At 41.5% G+C, this 17,896-nt stretch overlaps 1 protein-coding gene across 1 annotated transcript in view; it reads left to right on the forward strand.

Moving 5' to 3' along the window:
- LOC111233814 (receptor-type tyrosine-protein phosphatase N2-like) overlaps window positions 1–17,896 on the forward strand; it is a 236,598-nt gene that overhangs the window by 202,445 nt on the left and 16,257 nt on the right. The window contains exons 17-20 of the mRNA XM_022761719.1: window positions 4,265–4,342; window positions 7,827–7,946; window positions 8,564–8,730; window positions 14,894–14,947. Coding sequence (XP_022617440.1) covers window positions 4,265–4,342; window positions 7,827–7,946; window positions 8,564–8,730; window positions 14,894–14,947 — 419 coding nt within the window. The remainder of the gene's footprint in view (window positions 1–4,264; window positions 4,343–7,826; window positions 7,947–8,563; window positions 8,731–14,893; window positions 14,948–17,896) is intronic.

Here is a 17,896-nt window from a genome sequence, read left to right on the forward strand (position 1 = left end):
AATGTATGTGGATGCACGACACACACACATACGCACACACACACACACACACACACACTGAGGTTATCTAAAGAACCTCCTCTGCTGACATTTTGATTTCCCCTCACCGCCCTCACCTTCCCCACTGTCACACTTGTTAGTTCTCCCAACCTCCATTCATTGACCTAAAGCCTGAATGTTATTGAGCTTTCTTTAGATTTTCCTGATAGTTATGCAAAGATAGATGTTTTTTGTCCAAAATAAAAAGGATTTAAGTAATAGAATATCAGTGAGAGCGGCTGTTTATAAAAGAATACAGCTCATAAGCAAGTGTCCAGTCCAACATGGCGGCAGTCTGCTGAGTTCTGCAGATAGACTAGACCTTGGCAGTAACATGACTTTGACCCCTCCCTAGTTTATGCCACGGTTTTGGTCTGATGTTCACAGACCTTTTACTTTCACACTGTCCTTTTCAAAACAGGATTTTTTTTTTCATGCACTGTAACAAACAACACAATGTCCTTTCCTTGCACTGCAGAGGATACACCACGTGACTGGTTGCAGTCTCCTGTGAGTTGCTGCAAGTCAGTTCTCTTCCTTAGACCTCAGTCAGGTGCTGCCAATATCCCAGTGGGTGGGTGATTTATAGTTTGCTGTCGACACAGATACAGTAAGGTTGAGCAAAGCAAGGATCACTTCGCTACTGTTTGACTGAGGCCTTGAAGGCAGTACAGCTGGGTAAGAAAAAATTAAAATGAATCACTGGATGATTTATGTTAATCAACCAGATGTTGTTTTCGGTTCTAGCTCAAGTAAGGGTAACATGGATTTGTTAAATTACAGAATTAAAACCTTGCAAAGCCGCACTAGATGTTACTTGCTCTGTTTCCCCATTAAGTATTTATCTGGAAAGCACCCACTGAGATTAAACTGGGACCAGCAGCTGGAGTCTGGACCAACCAGCCAGCTGTGGATGGTGTTTTATGTGTTTATCGTGTTGCGTGAGGTATTAGCCTCAACCCCCAAGTTGTCCAAGGATTGTTCATAGCTGGAACCTGCCAGAAGTTGAAGTCCTCACAGACTTCTCACTGCGATTTTAGTAAAGACAGTAAATAAGGACGCTGGAGGACGGCTGCATTTTGAATTTGAAGTGGATGAAACAAAGCTGGAGCTAAAATGAGGCTTGGTATGGGGATGTGAAAAAGTAAAGTGGAAAGAAAAGTCAAATAAGTAAAATGAATAAATGAATATATTAAAAAGAGACCGTCACTGTGAGCACAAAATGAAAAGACACATCTGAAAACTTGTACAAGTTGTTTTATTTCCTAATATACAGATTCACAGTTACAGCTAATTCATGTAGCTGCCAGCTAGCAGTTTTACCAGTGCCAGTCTGTCAACACACACACACACACACACACACACAAAATCACCACACAGACATGCATACACGCCGTCACCTTCACCCCCACTGAGGTGTCAGACTGTAGTAACAGTTGGCTCCATCATGAAACTTCATCAGACACACACACACACACACACACACAGTTTGAGTCCCTCCTTCTTTCCAAAGAAAAGACAAAAAAACAATAACTGATAATTACACTTGTCACATCCTTCAATTTTTGTTCCTCATTAAGAAGGAGTGTGTGTGAGATGGAAAAAGATACACACACACACACACACACACACACACATTTGAAGTGTCATTAGAGTTAAATTCTGATACTTTGAGATGTCAGGAAGTGTTGTGTGTCAGCAGAGACTAAAAAGGAGACAAATGAGATAAAAAGAGATGTCAAGTGTGCAGAGTCCTCCTGGTCCTTCTGTCTGTCTTTTATTCTTTCCGTGGTCTCTCTTCTCTCCTCCTTCATCTGTCTCCAGCTTTTTACTCTACCATCCTTCTAACCTTTTATTTTCTCACTCTCTTTCTTGTCATTCTTGATTTCTGCATGTCAATTTCTTTCTCCTTCTCTGTCCCTCATGGACTTTTCTTTCTGTTCTCTTCTGAGGAACCTAAAAACTGATTTTTCAGCACTGTACAACCTTGTTAAAAAAGAAAGAAAGAAATGTGTCCTTGGTAGCATGAAAAAAAAAACACCGAAAAGCCTGGATTTCATTTACTATGTCCAATACATGGCCACAAAAACATGGACACTGGTACTTTACACCCACATGAGTGGCTGCAGGGATTTGCTCCCATTCAGCCTCAACGCTGATGTTGGGTGATGAGGTCTGGATCACTGCTGGTAGTCCAGTTCATCCTAAAGCTGTTGGATTGGGTTGGGATCGGTATTGAAACCCATTAAAAAAGGCCCCAGGCCAAAGGAAACATACTGTATGTAGACAGGGGTGTCCACATACTTTTGGCTATACTGAAGTGTTTGTAGGTGCAGCCCTCTCTCACCTCACCTCCAGAAGTCTTTAAAAGCATACTTCTGCCTCCAGCTATTTTTTTTCCCCCCATGATGCAGTTCCAGCTGTGGATGTTTTAATAAGGCACCATGTCACCTTTTCTCTCTCTTAGTTCCTACATGTTAAGTTCATTAGAGGTGCATTATTGTTTGGCATTCATAAAGGGAACACAGGACCATTAAAGACAATTTTGCTTGCGGAAAAGCTCCAGAAATTATCTGTCTTCCCTCTGTAATTGCTTCCAGCTAAATTGGTCTTGCCAATTATCACATTTACCGTACAATTTGCATGGTAATAGGCGGGGGCGTCACTCACTTCCTCGCAAATTCACCTCACGTTTGTGTCCCGTCTTTTGCTCTCGACGCCTTCGCCATCCTTCTGTAATTTCCATTAAGTTAAGGAGGAAGTCTAATTTACTGAAAACTCTCACCTCCTTCCCAGAGAAGCTTCCAGCTGTGAATACAAGCACCGCAAAACATGGTATAAATTATTAACTTATAGGGAAGATACTAAATCAGCAGAAAGGGCTGGTGGAGAGACGTCCTCCTGTCTGTGAGGCAGCTCAGATGTGACAAAATAAATGTGTTTATCTCCAGTGTCAAGCAAGATATCCTCTCTGTCTCTACTCACTGAAAATTGATTAAATGTAAATAGATTTTTTTTACATGGAGAACGAAACAGAGGGGGAATAGTTTGAGCTCATGTAGGAGAATGTAGCGGTTTTGTAAACTGACTTGGAAGAATGTGGCGAGGTGGTACAGACATGTTTGTTGGATACTGTACATCATGGTGCTGCGAGGTTTATAACAGGCCTCACCACTGTACCACTGTAGGCTGAGGTGACCCGGTCCTCCCTGACCACTCGTTGGAAGACTTTCCTTTAGGAGGTTATCATTGGTTTGTTGATCCTCTCGCTTAAGTTTTTCACAAACTCATATGGAAAAAAGAGCACATTCTTTAAAATGTTGCCTTACTTCTCTTAACTTTCCCGAAGTTGAATTCATTTAAAATTTGATATTGTTACGGCAACAGTTTGTTGTTGTTCTCACCTTATATTCAAGTGAAGTCTTTGATCCTGTAGAACAGAGGTCACAAAGGCAAGGCAACTTTATTTGTATAGCACATTATCCTACACAGAAGTCATTCAGTGACTTCACAGAAATAAAAGAAACACTTGAAAAATGAGTAAAAAACAGGATACGAACACAGAAGGCGGACCGCAGTTCAGATATGGACCCAGACACAGTCCTAGCCGAACCTGGACCTATAACCTATAAATTACTGAGAATAATTAAATGTTGACGCCGTGTTTGTATTTTAACCAGCGCAGCTTGTCTAGCCCTTACGTCACTGGTCACGTGACACTATTCAGCCAATCATTGTGACTCGAGTCAATGAGTGAGATACACACACACATTGGAGAGAAGAGATGAGAGACAATACTTATAATAATAGAAATAAGAGGGAAAAGTGGGATATGAGAGGGACAGGAAGGAATGAACGGATGTGTTAAAGCTGTACAATTGTTAATATGTGTTGAGATTTCTGAAAAGCAAATGAGAAAAGAACAAGAAAGAACAAGAACATATAATTATTGTGTTTGTGTGTGTGTGTGTGTGTGTGTGTGTGTGTGTGTGTGTGTGTCCCGGACCAACACCAACATCCTGGTCCTCTGCTTGAGGAGTAAACACCGCTGCTGTATAATGATTTAACTGCATGACAGTTGGAAGTCGTAACTTACTGTTACCTATCTTGGTTTTGTTGTGTGTTGCATTTTCTATTATGCTGTTAATTATTTGCAAACTTTGCTGCCAGGACATGAATCATGTAAGAAGGAGATTACATCATCTCTCCTCCCTCTGCTCCTCAGATGGATCACGATCCCAGGAACCCAGCCTACATTGCCACTCAAGGCCCTCTGCCCTCTACAGTGGCTGACTTCTGGCAGGTAAAAACACACACACACACACACACACACAAACACACACGTACACACACACACACAAAACAAAATCAATACATTCTCGTCTTTAAAACAAGAGTTTGTATTAGTGCAGTGACCCACACGGGGGACCAGCCTGTTCTGTGGCTGTCGCTGTTAATCTCTCTTTCACCATCATGCTCACTTCCCACCGCAACTGCACACACACACACACACACACACACACATTGTTAATGCAGGAGACAGCAAACACTGTTCCGACTGTCCCAAATATAAGATTGGATTTGAATCCGAGACCAGGAGATCGATACGTTATTCTTGCCGGTCTTGGTGTATATCTATGTGTGTGTGTGTCTGTGTGTGTGTATGTGTGTGTGTCGAGCAGAGCAGTGTGTGTGTGTGTGTGTGTGTGTGTGTGTGTGTGTGTGTCGAGCAGAGCTGTGTGTGTGTGTGTTGGGTGTGTAGGAAGGAAAGGTCTCCTTGTCAAACAGCTCCTTGTCCCTGCTGCATTCCTGCTAGTGCAGAATGAAAAGAGAGAAAGCGCCTGCTCCTCTCCTCCTGTTACTGCTACTCAACCTGAGTGAAGTATCAAAGACAGCTCATTTAAAACCTGCCAACAGTTTCTCATAAATTATCTTATTTTACATCCTTTCCAGGGTTGCCACAGAATCCAAACTTCTTCTTTGAACTGATGGAAGTCATATTACTCACATACCCTTACCCTACCACCTACCCCACACCTCAGCCATATCCCAGACCAGTCTGCCCACTGAACAGAGCCCAGACTCATATCCTCCATTAACCTCCCCCAGTGAGACAGCGAACAAGCCGACCCTCAGATGTCAGGGCAATAGATCAGTAATTGTAATGTAATTACTGAATTTCAAATTGTAATCCCTTACACTTGTTGCTGACAAAAAGTAATCACATTACTGTAAAATGTTTTTAAATAATGCATTGATTAGAGTCGTTATAATTAAAGGTTAAGTGAAATGAAATTTAAGTTGTAAGTAAGATGTAAGTTTCAAAACGTCCATGATGAGCAGGAGCTGACAGAAAACCAAACGGAACTTTTAGCGGAAGTAAAACTTACTGCTCATGTGATTATAAATACACAAGTTGCTGTGGTGATGAATGAAGCTGAAATTGGTTTTGGTAATGTGATTGTGAAGAATGGGTGGTGGTGGTGGTGGTGGAGCAGTGGGCTGGTGGTCTCCTCTGGAGGAAGAGAAAATGAACTTTAACCCCATTAAACCACAACTCCCCTCCCCCTTTTCCTCCTCCTCCTTTCACCACTAATCCCTCTCCATCTGTGGACATTACTCCTCCTTTAGGAAAGAGAAAGGGTGGATGTGTGGTTCTGTGTGTTGATGGTGTGTAACTTGTGGACAGTTTATTTCCCAATGAACCGTCTTCATCCTGCTCAGACTTTTCTTTCCCCCCTCTCCTTCTCTTCCTCCTCCCTCCACTCTTGTTGTCCTCCTATTTTTCTCTGTAATTTTTCCACCATTACTCTCTCCTCCTCCACCTCCTCGTGATGAGTACATCCTCATGCTCACAGCTGAGAAGATCATTTAAAGATCTTGTCTAAACACCTCATAGTCAGACTTCAGCAGTGCTACGTAAAGCAGTTCAGTTCTTGACTATCTTAAGCCGAACTGTTGTACAGTGAATTCTGGGCAAATTAAGACTGTTTTTTCAAAATAAAGAAAATGGCCGACTGAGGAACAGCATCCAACCACTGAACTACATTCTCCCCAGAAGAAAATATTTGTCTTTTGAAAAAATTCAACAGTTACAGGACATTTTTCTTGAAGAGTGTAACAATAAAAAACAGTGGGGATAAGGTGTCTAATTTCTTAGTCTTAAAATGAGTCAGTCTTGCACTCATCAGAGTTGCATCACCAATCTGTGAGCAGAACTAAGACTGGCCTCACACTACAGACCAGTCTGAAACTGCTGCTCATCAGGGATTCAGCTCAGATCCATGACGTGGCTTCTCTGTGCTCAGGGTTTTAACCAGTCTTCTTGCTGTCTTGTAGCCCAGAGACTTAACCAGCATTACTGTGTCTTATCAGGCCTCTTAATCAGGAGCTGCCAAGGTTATTACACCATATATATCGCATTACACAACATCGTCCCCATCGGGATTCTGCTGAGGTGTCCTTGGGCAAAGTACCGAAGGCACATGCTCCACACATGTCCAGAAGTTAAAACATGGATCTGTGTGATGAGCAGCAGTGCAGTACTAGAAAAGAGCACGGTGTGCAGTTCACATTTTCCTGGATAAATAAGGTTTTAAATAAAATTAGCATTTTAACAAACCTGAAGTTTTATAAGGAGGAAATTGTCGCCCCAGCACTGGTGGAGTTCTCACGCCGTCAGCTAAAGCGAATTAACACCATTTCTCAAAAAAGTGCACAGTCACATCTTTAGATGCATGAGACCAATCAGTGAAGCAGTGGGGGCTGAGAGGAACAGTAATTCAACACCCACCGCAATTAAAGTCAGTTAAATCTTCGTCAAGGTGCGGCAGCACTCCTGACTGAACGGCAGGTGTAGCTGTCTTGATTATCTAACACGATGATGTGGGAGCAGTATTGTTTTATGGCTTCCATTAACGGCTGACTGTTACCTCTGATCAGAGCCGAATGGATCTCCAGAGCCGGCCCACCCTCCGGCTGTGAGGATATGACTGCCAGCAGGAAAAATACGAGCGCACGCCCGGCCTCGCCGTGGAATGACCCAGCTGGGGGAGGGAACAGCCCTGACAGCCATTACTTTTCATGCCACAACGCATGACTTGCTTGTAGTTTCTCACCAAAGTTTGAAGCACGGCAAACATGTCCTCAAGTGTTTGGTTTCAAACTTCGATTTCATTTTGCCTCCCACCCCCAAAACAGACACATCTACCCTCCCAAAATGCCAGATAGCACAAAATTTAAAGTAATTATGGCCCAAAAATCCAAGCGAGTGGGTGAGTGAGGACGCATGTCACTGTTCCTGTTGGCAGATTATGGGAAGTGTTGACAGCTTTGTATGAGATCTGGTTCCAAATCTAGCTCCCCACGTGACTCCTACTCTCAGGAAATGGCTGAGTGCTTGACATTTTAACAAACTTCGAAAGTTTTTAAAGAACATTAAGCAACATAAATCACCGACTGGAAAACACATCATCTGTACTTGCATGGCAGACCTTTTAAAAATGTATAAACTTATACTGTCAGAGATAGCAGACAGAGCTTTGTTAGATTACTGGTGTAGAGATAAACAAAGTCACTGAGGCTCCGCTGTTTAGCATCTAGTGGAAGCTAAAATAAAACATACCACATTTTCATTAAAGAAACAGTTTACTCTTCACAAACATAAACCTCCCAGATTTCAGAAGGAAGAGGTCTTCAAAGAGGCGGTTTGAGATGGTGATGCTGCTTCAGCGAGCCATTCACCTGCCGCAGAGACGTGTCTTACCGAGCGCGTGATTTGTTTGCAGATGGTCTGGGAGAACGGCTGCGTGGTCATCGTCATGCTGACGCCTCTCGTCGAGAGCGGGGTGAAGCAGTGCTACCATTACTGGCCCGATGAGGGATCCAACCTGTACCACATCTACGAGGTAAATTATCTCAGCATGAACAGAACTGACTGTGTAGGGGGTGAGGCACTTTGATTGTCTTTGGCATTTGTACGTTTTTAAGTTAAAAACATTAATATTTTGCTCCCTCTTGCTTTTTTGAAAAGGGTTTAGGCATTTTTGGGGAAATCTGATTGGCTGTCATTGATTGAATTGGTTTAACTCCCCATATATGTGATGATTTGTCAGTTCTATTCCCATTCAACATTTGGCTCTAACTTTGAAGAATAATAGTTATATGAGCTGGACTTCATCACTGTGAACCAGTGAAATAAAGTTTTTAAAGCTCAAAATAGAATTTAAGGTAAACACAAGAAACTTGTGCTACAAGTTTAAAGCTCAAAATAGAGAGAAATAGAGATAATTTATCCCAAAAGATTTCCACCCCTTAACAAGGCATCTAGTATTAAAGCTTTGTCCCAAAACTTACCTCAGTCAGTCTTGTCTTTGCTTAGACCAGTAGATTGTGATAAGTTGATTTTACCTTTCTCTCCTTTTACTTGATTGCTGGCAATGAATCGTTCATGTCCAGAGTTTGGTGTAAGGCGATTTCATCACTAAACCTAGTATTGTACACGTTGCATACGTGCTATCTGTAGGTCAACTTGGTGTCCGAACACATCTGGTGCGACGACTTCCTGGTTCGTAGCTTCTACCTGAAGAACATGCAGACCAACGAGACGCGGACCGTCACTCAGTTCCACTTTCTGACCTGGCTCAACCAGAACGTCCCGGAGACCAGCCGGACGCTACTCGACTTCCGCAGGTAGGGAGCTTCTTCAGAAACTTCGGACATACTTTAAATCAGAGTGGTCCTTTTGACTGCTTTCGTAAATCCACTGCTGGCTTGAGCTGCTGGCTTACAACCACGGGATGTGTTGCAACAAGGAAGTGATCCCTCACTGGCTTCCCACTACATATATTGCCAATTATATTCAAAGGCGGAGATGCCACCTTTAGTTATTTATCCTTGACCTTTACATTATGGGCAAATGTGCATGACTGGGAAAATGCTCATGCACCTCGACAGTCTTGTTTTCAACATAGTAATAAAGACATTTTTAAGCATTTTATTTAAAGAGTTTCTTGGAACTCTGGTTTTATTTGAAGAACAAAAAGTACATAAGCCTGCTTTTAATGTAGATAGCAAAAGCGCTGAGGTTTAAGAAGGTCTTAAAGAAACTTTTGGAAGTCTTTAGAGAAAAACACTTTGATCCATAGCAGAACTGAAGAACACCACTTTGTGTGATGTCTTCAAGAAAAGTCTCTATGGTCGATTTCTCAAAGGGCTGGTTGTATGTAGCTTTGTCTTTTTTTTGGGTGAACAAAGCCAGCTTACCTTTGTAAAAGAAGTCCTGTAGAATGACATAAGAAGAGGCCCAAGTTTTGTGTAATTGTAGCTGAAAATGTACTTTGCTATCTGTGCCAGGGAGTTTTTAGAAGCTGGATACTTTGCATTGTTCGATACCACTAAGGTACGTCGGCTTTGCATATTCTACAAATCAACTTTGCCATCTTACACAAGCTACATGTCTGGAAGAAAAGTGGGACATCGAAAACTGGAATAGAAGCTACCGGAAAAATGTAAATTGCAACCTTACAAAACACGTCCTTAAATACAACGCAGCCATTGTTGTCATCAGCTTTTTATGCCTTTTTAAGGTGTTGGAGTTGAAAGACTGACAATAGTTATTGATAGTTAAATAGTGATTGACACTCTTCTTAAGGACATTTCTGTTTTTATTGGAAACAAAAAGATAGTGAAGGACATTATATAGAAGGTTTTGGACTTTTGTTTGTTCCTCCCTTAAACCACAAAGGCTTTGGGCAGCTTTTGTGACTCGCTCACAGGATAATAACTTCAAACCTCTCACTTCTCCAGGAGTTTAAACTCGTGACCCTTAGACACAGGCAGAAAAAATATCTGTATATCCTCAAACATCCTGGGCATTTTCCAGTCGATAAGAGTGTAATTGAGGATGCATTGAGGGAACTCTGCCGGAGCGATCCTTTATCTCTGGCGCCTTTATAGCCGCTCCCCTCCTTCTCCTCTCCGACCTCTTTTAAACTGATATACTGTATTGCCTATTAGGTGGGAGCTGCCCTGGCCCCTTTTTCTCTGATTCACTGTGGATTTTCTCAAGCGATAGACCCCAACCTGGTTTTATATATAGGCCCGGTGTCGCCACGTCGCTGGCGCACATCAATTAGGTGAGATATCAAGAGTGAGGGTTTGTGGTCACAGCTATTATAAAAGGGTCTGGTGGGCGTCACCACCCACCATCAGTTAGGAAATATTGCCTTTACTCACAGGGTGTCAGGGTCAGAGCACAATGAAGAAAACGCACAGGGAGATATTTTTCACTTTTATTACCGCGGATGTGGGACTTTCAACCCTGCCATTTTTTTCTGGTGCTTCCTTCTTTTCCACTTCGATGGTTTCAGGATGGCAGCTGAAACATCTCTCCTTCCTTTGTGCTCGTGCCGGCATGTTTTTTTTTTTTTGTTTTTTTTTTAACTTCACTCACAACTGACTGAGCCGAAGCATCGCTTACAAATCCTCTCTGTACTCCCCCCCCCCCCCGTTTTTACCAGCTAACTAGCGGTTGCCAGTGTCATTTTTGTGATGTTGCAGCTAGTAATATAAGCCCAGTTGCATAGTCACAAAAGTGATCATTGGAGACTGTGACTCTGCAACCAAGGGGCCTCACGGACCCCCCCTCCCTACCCTTTTACTCCTCTTTTATTCCCCTCTTCTCCTCCCCTTCTTTTGCCCTCCTTCATCTCTCTCCTCTTTCTCTCTCCTCGCTGTGCCCGATGACCTGAGGTGACCTCTTGCCTTTTTGCTTGCTCATGGTTTGCTTGACTGCCTCCGATCTCCTCCCACCTCCTCCCCTATCTCTCCCACCATGCCTCCCTTCCTCTCTTGGTCGCTTTTGTCTTTTTCTCTCCCACCCTCTATCTGTCGCTTCCTCTTCCTCATACCCTCCTCTCTGCTTCTTTGTCTCACTTGATGATTTCTGACTTGTGGTCTGAGAATACGTCCACACTAAGAAAAGAGATCTTCTCCTCTTTGATTTGGCTAAGCGGTTGTTTTTGGCTGCTGACGATCTAGTCTGTCACCAGAATGGATAAATCTGATGCGGTGGTCTTATGTGGTGCACAAGGTAAACAGAGGTCAGACATGGTGGAGAATGTGTGGCAGTCAAGTTAAGAAAGCAACACTCACATTCACAACATACATACACAACTGTCCTTACTGTCACTGAAAGTTAACTGGAGTGTGAACTTCCACAGGGGTTTTTGTTTAGTGATTTTTTGTTTAATTTTATTTATATAAAGTATATATATAATTTTATTGATTTTTTTAAAATTTCATTTTATTTTTATTTTTTTATTTCTACATTTCAAACAATTTTTTATTTTTTTATTTTTTTATTTTTTTGTATTTTTTTTGTATTTTAAATGTCAATATAACCAGTCACACAATACAGTTTTCCCTATTTTACACGACTTCACGATCATAAAATGGTGATTTGTTCAGTGTCCAGTTCAGGAATAAAGTGCAACACACACCGGTGCCTTTTGACAAAACACCTGCACCCATTGTTTTCTATGGCGTCTTGATGCACGCCGATCCACAATGACTCCACTTTCCGATTTGTTAATTGTCTTGGACAGGACTCTCACACATTCTCTTCACAGTTCATTGTCAAATAGTAGACAACTATACCTTCGCTCCTTCTGTCCCTATGATGGGTTTGTTGTGAAATACAGGTGTCAAATGGCTCTCTGCGACACAACTGGTGTGTGTTGCACTTCACTTTTCCCACAATCAGATCACTGTTTTGTGCTTTTTCAGCCGCCTGATGACAGAAACAGAACAGTGTTGGTGATGATGTAGACTTGCATACAGACTGGAAATGGAGGCAGCGTCATGTTTCATGAATGATTCGCAGATACATTTTCCAGCTGTCCAGGGTTCTCATATGTGCATGCATGGGTTGCATGTGTTGGGTTTGTTTTGGTCTCATTTAAAGAGAAATTGATCCCATGTTGCAGATTTGTTGGCTGAGATGCTGAAGGGTGATGAAGACGAGGACATTTACCTACTGACTGTAGATTTCAGGGTGGATGGGGACTGAACCTGAAAACACACATATATAGTGATTTAAAAATGATCTTTCTTCGTCGTGGACGTATTCTGAGTCTCTCTCCATCAGTTTATCTTCTCCTCTCTCTGTACCTCCCTCCTCTCATTCTCTCCACCTCTCTGTCTTCATCTCTCCCTTCCTCTCTTTTGTCTCTCTCTGACTCCTGATCCATCTCTCTCTCTCTCTCTCTCTCTCTCTCTCTCTCTTACGGGGCGTTTTCTTTGAATCCCACACCCCTCTATACAACACCCCCCACCCCCACCCCCACCCAACCCACCAACCCCTCCTGTTGGTGATCCTCTGCCAGTTGTTTCCATGGTAACATCACTTTTGATTGTCTGCAGTGAGCTCTGACTTTTCAGTTTTGGTCGGGGTGGAGGAGGAACCACCCCCACCCCCACCCAACCCACCAACCCCTCCTGTTGGTGATCCTCTGCCAGTTGTTTCCATGGTAACATCACTTTTGATTGTCTGCAGTGAGCTCTGACTTTTCAGTTTTGGTCGGGGTGGAGGAGGAAAACATGAGGGGCTTTTACTGCCTTCAGGTTCTGTGTGTTTACAAGACTCTTCAGATAGGAAACCCCATTTAAACTGTGTGATGCTGTTCCAGAAATTAATTTAACACTAAAACATTTCCTCCAAGAAAATCCTTAAAAACATCAACAGCAGTTCTCTGCTCTCTTTTTGGCCAATGGTTGACGATTATATTATTCTGTTTCATGTGTGTTATATATCAGAACTTGAGGAATCATGAAAAGCAAGATCCTTCTCTTTGTTATTTGTAATTATGATAATAGAAAAAGTTGAATCTGTTTAATCAGCATCTGGACCTGTTCTTGAGTTGAATCAAAATGCACATGCACAAATGCACAAAATGCTAAAATGTTCAAAGCCTCTTTAAGAAATCTATAACAAAAAGACGTCCTGCTACACAGTAAAAAAAAATTTCATTTTCTACTCTGTGTCTGGCCTGACTTTCCACTAAATCCCACTGAAATACGCAACGTTTTTGAGGTGTCTTGTGAACTAACAAACAAGAAAGATGGCCAAAATCATGAGCACCTTGGCAAAGGTAAAATATTCAATTTCCAAAGAAGTTTTGAAATGTGGGAAAGCTGTTTACGATGAGGATTTCAGGAGGTTTTAAGAACCCAAAGGTCATGAAATTCACTCTGAAAATAATTGACCCAGGAAACTTTAAAAACAAAGAAGCTTCAACTCTGCAGGTCTGAGGTTTCTTTCATTAACTGAATAATGCATTGTGGATCTCACACACACACACACACACACACACACACTCACCATGTCTTTACATAATATGTTCCTGCTGAATATTGTTATTTAGAGTCGTCACCATGAAATAGAATCTCCAGCTGGGATCAGACTCACGGCTCACTGCTTCTTGCTGAGATAGAAGCTGCGTGTTTGTATAGATCCACTGGCTGCTCTGCATTTTGATGAATAAGGTGTGAAGTTTCCACCACTATTTTTTGTGGGATGTGGTTTTCAACACACAGTTGGACTTTTTTTATGCATGTATGGAAGCAGCGCAAAATATATATTCCTATGTTGTAGAATATTATGCACACGTGACGATTTCCATTCTCCAAATAAAAGTTTCCGTGGACCGAGGAAGAAAGAAAATAAGTATCTTTTCTTTATTTCAGGGTACTGATGGAAGAACAATGTTTCCACCAATGAAGGATGTGTGTAGATCTTAAATGTGTTATGTGGGTGGAAGTGACATTTTAATAAATAATTGTGAGCTACTGAGAAATCTGTTGGACTATATTTCAGCTCCAAACAGGAAGTGGGTGTTGTTCTTCCAGATCAGATTATTCTAAACCTTCCAACATTTTTGTTTGAAGAGAACAGCAGCATGTCGATGGTTAATCATTATAAACGGAGTGTACCTTTAACATGTTGTACATTGTGTGGAAAGTAACAGATCTGTTTGATCCAAATCTAGTCTAGTGCTGAAAAAAATGTCCAGAGCTCATCCACCGTGTTCGGTTGTTGTCTTTGTTCATAGACTTGTTCGTAGCACCACTCAACTGTGGAATCATCAGATTTGTTTCAGTCTTCTCAGAGCATCAGTTCCAGGACACAAAAGTTTTAAGTTTGGCCAAACAGCCACTAGAAAGTAAATCAATTATGAAATTGAAATATTGAAATTTTTAGATATCTTTTCTTTCTCTTTAATTATTGGCTTAGTTTCTTGTTCAGTTTGATTCTGTTTATTCATCAGAAGTTGTTGCAACTTAAATTTTGTTTGACAAGAGAAGTTCAACTATTACTTGTGGTTCAATCACATCTTGCGTCATCAATTTTGTTGTCGGAGACAGTGACTTGGATCTTTTAAATCTTGAATCACACTCATTCTGCCAAGTGCACATTGCACAATGGAAAAGTTATTACGCCTGTTTTTACTGACACATATCATGTTGAACTCATTGAAGTTAAGGTAAACTTATAATTACTTAGACATGTGGTAAGTGGTATGGGACAAATGGTACACTTAAGGCCATGATACGTGATGTTCAGTATCACGTTAACGTGAAAACGTGGAGATCACAAGCTCAGAAAATCATTTTGTGACCATGTTAAAGTTGTGCAACTATACTTGACTTGATGAGGATTCTGTGGATTCAACAGTACTGTGCATGTTGTACCATTGTTATTAAAGCTCAGGTACATTGTGTTCTGACTGTGTGTTGTTGCATGTGTGATGTCATGTTAACACTGATTTCTTCTGTCTGTTCTGTTTTTTTACAGGAAAGTTAACAAGTGCTACCGGGGACGCTCGTGTCCTATCATAGTCCACTGCAGGCAAGTAGAACAACAGCTAACAATGTTTATTTTTGTTTTTGTTTTTTTTATTATTTATTAATTTTTTGTTTTGACTGAGATCTGTTCCATAGTGCTTGTGATTTTTTAATGATGTTAATGAGCAAAAAAGCATATAAACAAATATACAGACACTTCTACTGGTAAAATTTTTGCTCCGATGATTTGAAGCTGTCATGGTATCTGTCCTCCTCCAGTCCACGCTGCTGTTTCATGTCTCACCAGCTCTCATCACTGGTCAGCATGTGGAGGATGACAAACATTTTAAATGAGAAATTAGCTGAAGAGTTGTGATTTAATGTGACAAACTGTCCGCGGAGGATGGTAACTTTTAATTGGAGGCACTTCAAAGTTTGCAATGTGACAGTCGGAGCCAGTGGGTGAGAGGGAGAGAGGGGTAAATAGAGGTAGGCAGTGATGCAGCTGTTGTATTTGCATTTATGTGTGTGTGTGTGTGTGTGTGGGTTTGTGTGTGTGTGATCACATCTGCATCTACCCCCACTACCTGAGGAAATAACTCAGACCAGTGAGACATAATTAAATCGGTATTTAACAGAAAAATCTGCCACAGTTTTTACAGAAACATCCTGCGATGATTGGATTAGAGAGAAGAAGAAAAAAACTTCCGTAACAGATTGCCGTTCTGTCTGTCTGCTCACTCCTCCACTAAGTGATCTATTATTTAATATGGTGTAATGGTTCTTCCAGGACGATGGGCCTTCATTTCTCAGCTAAATTGCCAGTCTGCAGCAGAGTATGAAACCTGTCTTTATGAAGCACCAGCCACAGCAGCTGGAAAATACCGACGTCCCCTAGTTACTTTTATAAATATAAGTAAATTTCATTTTTTAGAAATGTTAGTTTTCTGGTTTAGAGGTCATGTGAATACAACCATCACACATCCTGTTAATGTATATGAAGGTGTTGCAGTAAGTCTTCCAGCCTGCTCGGACATACAGGTCCTTTGTCCCTATACTCTGATACGACAGAGTGGAGCGCCTCCTGTTATTAGCGACTTAAAACAGCTTCGGTTGAAGTGACAGTTACAGCATGATGCCATGACATAGGTTTTATGTTGAAACTTCCTACCGTTGCAGCCCAACTGTCTACAACGAGAGAAAGACTAGTTTGCTGTACCCTGTGCTACATTAAGGAGTTAGCAGGTAATTGTCATATTTGACACTGTCATTTTGTTTATTTCAAATTATACCATTAGTAGGATTATGAGCATATTTGTTAAAGATACCAGCTAATTTGACTGATTTTTTCCAGTTTATTCATAGATATGTCAGCACAAACTGTTGTTAACCTCCGTCCTCCCTCTGCAGCCCACAGCCTGACTGTGCTGTGTACTGATGAAACCATGACGCTGTCCATGGTGCTGAAGTAACAGACAGATTTATACAAACTCCTCACTTGATAATAAATTGTCTCTGAAGCAAATATCAAGAGTTCTCTGGTCATTTCCAGAGACATATGTGTAGGTGTACCGGACCTTTGGAGGCATGGTTACAATGATAAACATGTGATTAATCTTGTGGACCAGTACAGTTTGGTTAGGTTTAGGCAGAAAAATTCTGGGATAGGTTTAGGAAAAGAGTTCAGATAACTACTTCCTTGGATGACTTTTGTCATCGAAACACAGCATGAAGGTTGGGGCACGGTCATGGTTGAAAGAAATAAAGACAACCATTGGTTTCAAACAGGAAATGAACAGCGGTCATCTACGGTATCCTATCACTGTTGATCTAAATGTAGCTGCAAGTTTAGTTGTTCTCTGTTTTGAAAATCCAGCTGCTGTTAATGGTCACAACGTTTTTCAAACAGAGAGAGTTACTAGCACTGCTAACAATTCAAAAGTTAAATGAGTACTTTACCTTTAATCTCTTGCCTCTTCCTTAAGAGGTGCATTGTTGTGACCTCCTCCACCGTCACCATGTTTGTTGTTGTCAGAGATATTTGACTCTGAGCTGCGCTCTAGTGGATGTCTTAGTTAACGTCCTTGCCAACGTAAATGACGGATGGAAGTATGTGGGCAGTGACAGTTATATCGTTTGAAATGGAAGTATTTATTTTTATATATAAAGGAAGCACAAATGAGGCTGTAGACTTTTTGTTAGGTTGAAGGTGGGCGGGGCTATGATGGGAGTTTTGATGAGGTCATCAGTCTAACAGAAAAGTAGGGAGATGTAACTCGAGGAGAGATGTGTAGGACCTTTACATTCATTTATCTGTTGCCTATATCTTGGATAATAAACAGATTACCCAACAACAGATTCTGTTGTGGTCAGATGAAGCTGTTTTTGTCACAGCTTGTGGCATTTCTAACCTCAGTAATTCACGTCAGACACCAGGTCTTGAGCAGAGATCTATATTCTTACTTGTAAACCCCGATTTGAACCAATCCAAGCTCATTCCTAAGCCCAACCAGCCGATCCTGTCTAAGCATATAGTAATGAGAGGATCAAGAAACTCACATTCGTCCTGTAGAGCTTTCAAACGAGTCTGTCAGAGCCAACTGTGCACAGCCGTTTATCAGCCTAATGTACAGAGAGAGCAGAGTGAAGCAATCAGGATGAGAAGTGAGCAAAGAGAAGAGTGCAGATGCAGAAACTCAATAATCACACAGCGTTCAGAGAGCGTCTGTCTCTCTCTCTCTCTCTGGGTTTCTGTCTCTTTCTGCCATTTCTGTTTCTGTCAGATTTTTTGTCCATCTCTGCTTTTTCTTGTGTATCGACTGATGGAACCAATGTTGGATTCAACAAAAAAAAAACGGTGTTCTACTTGCAAATAAACAGATTTGTGAGAAAGGTGAGCAGTCAGAGGTGAAGGCAAACATATCGGACAGGGAGAAGACAAAGACTAAATCCACACTGCTCTGGAGTTTTCAAGCCGCCAAAAATGGAGACTTTTGGAAACACTGCTAATGCC

Source organism: Seriola dumerili, unplaced genomic scaffold, assembly GCF_002260705.1.
Source record: "Seriola dumerili isolate Sdu_G_001 unplaced genomic scaffold, Sdu_1.0 BDQW01000432.1, whole genome shotgun sequence".
Taxonomy (NCBI): domain Eukaryota; kingdom Metazoa; phylum Chordata; class Actinopteri; order Carangiformes; family Carangidae; genus Seriola; species Seriola dumerili.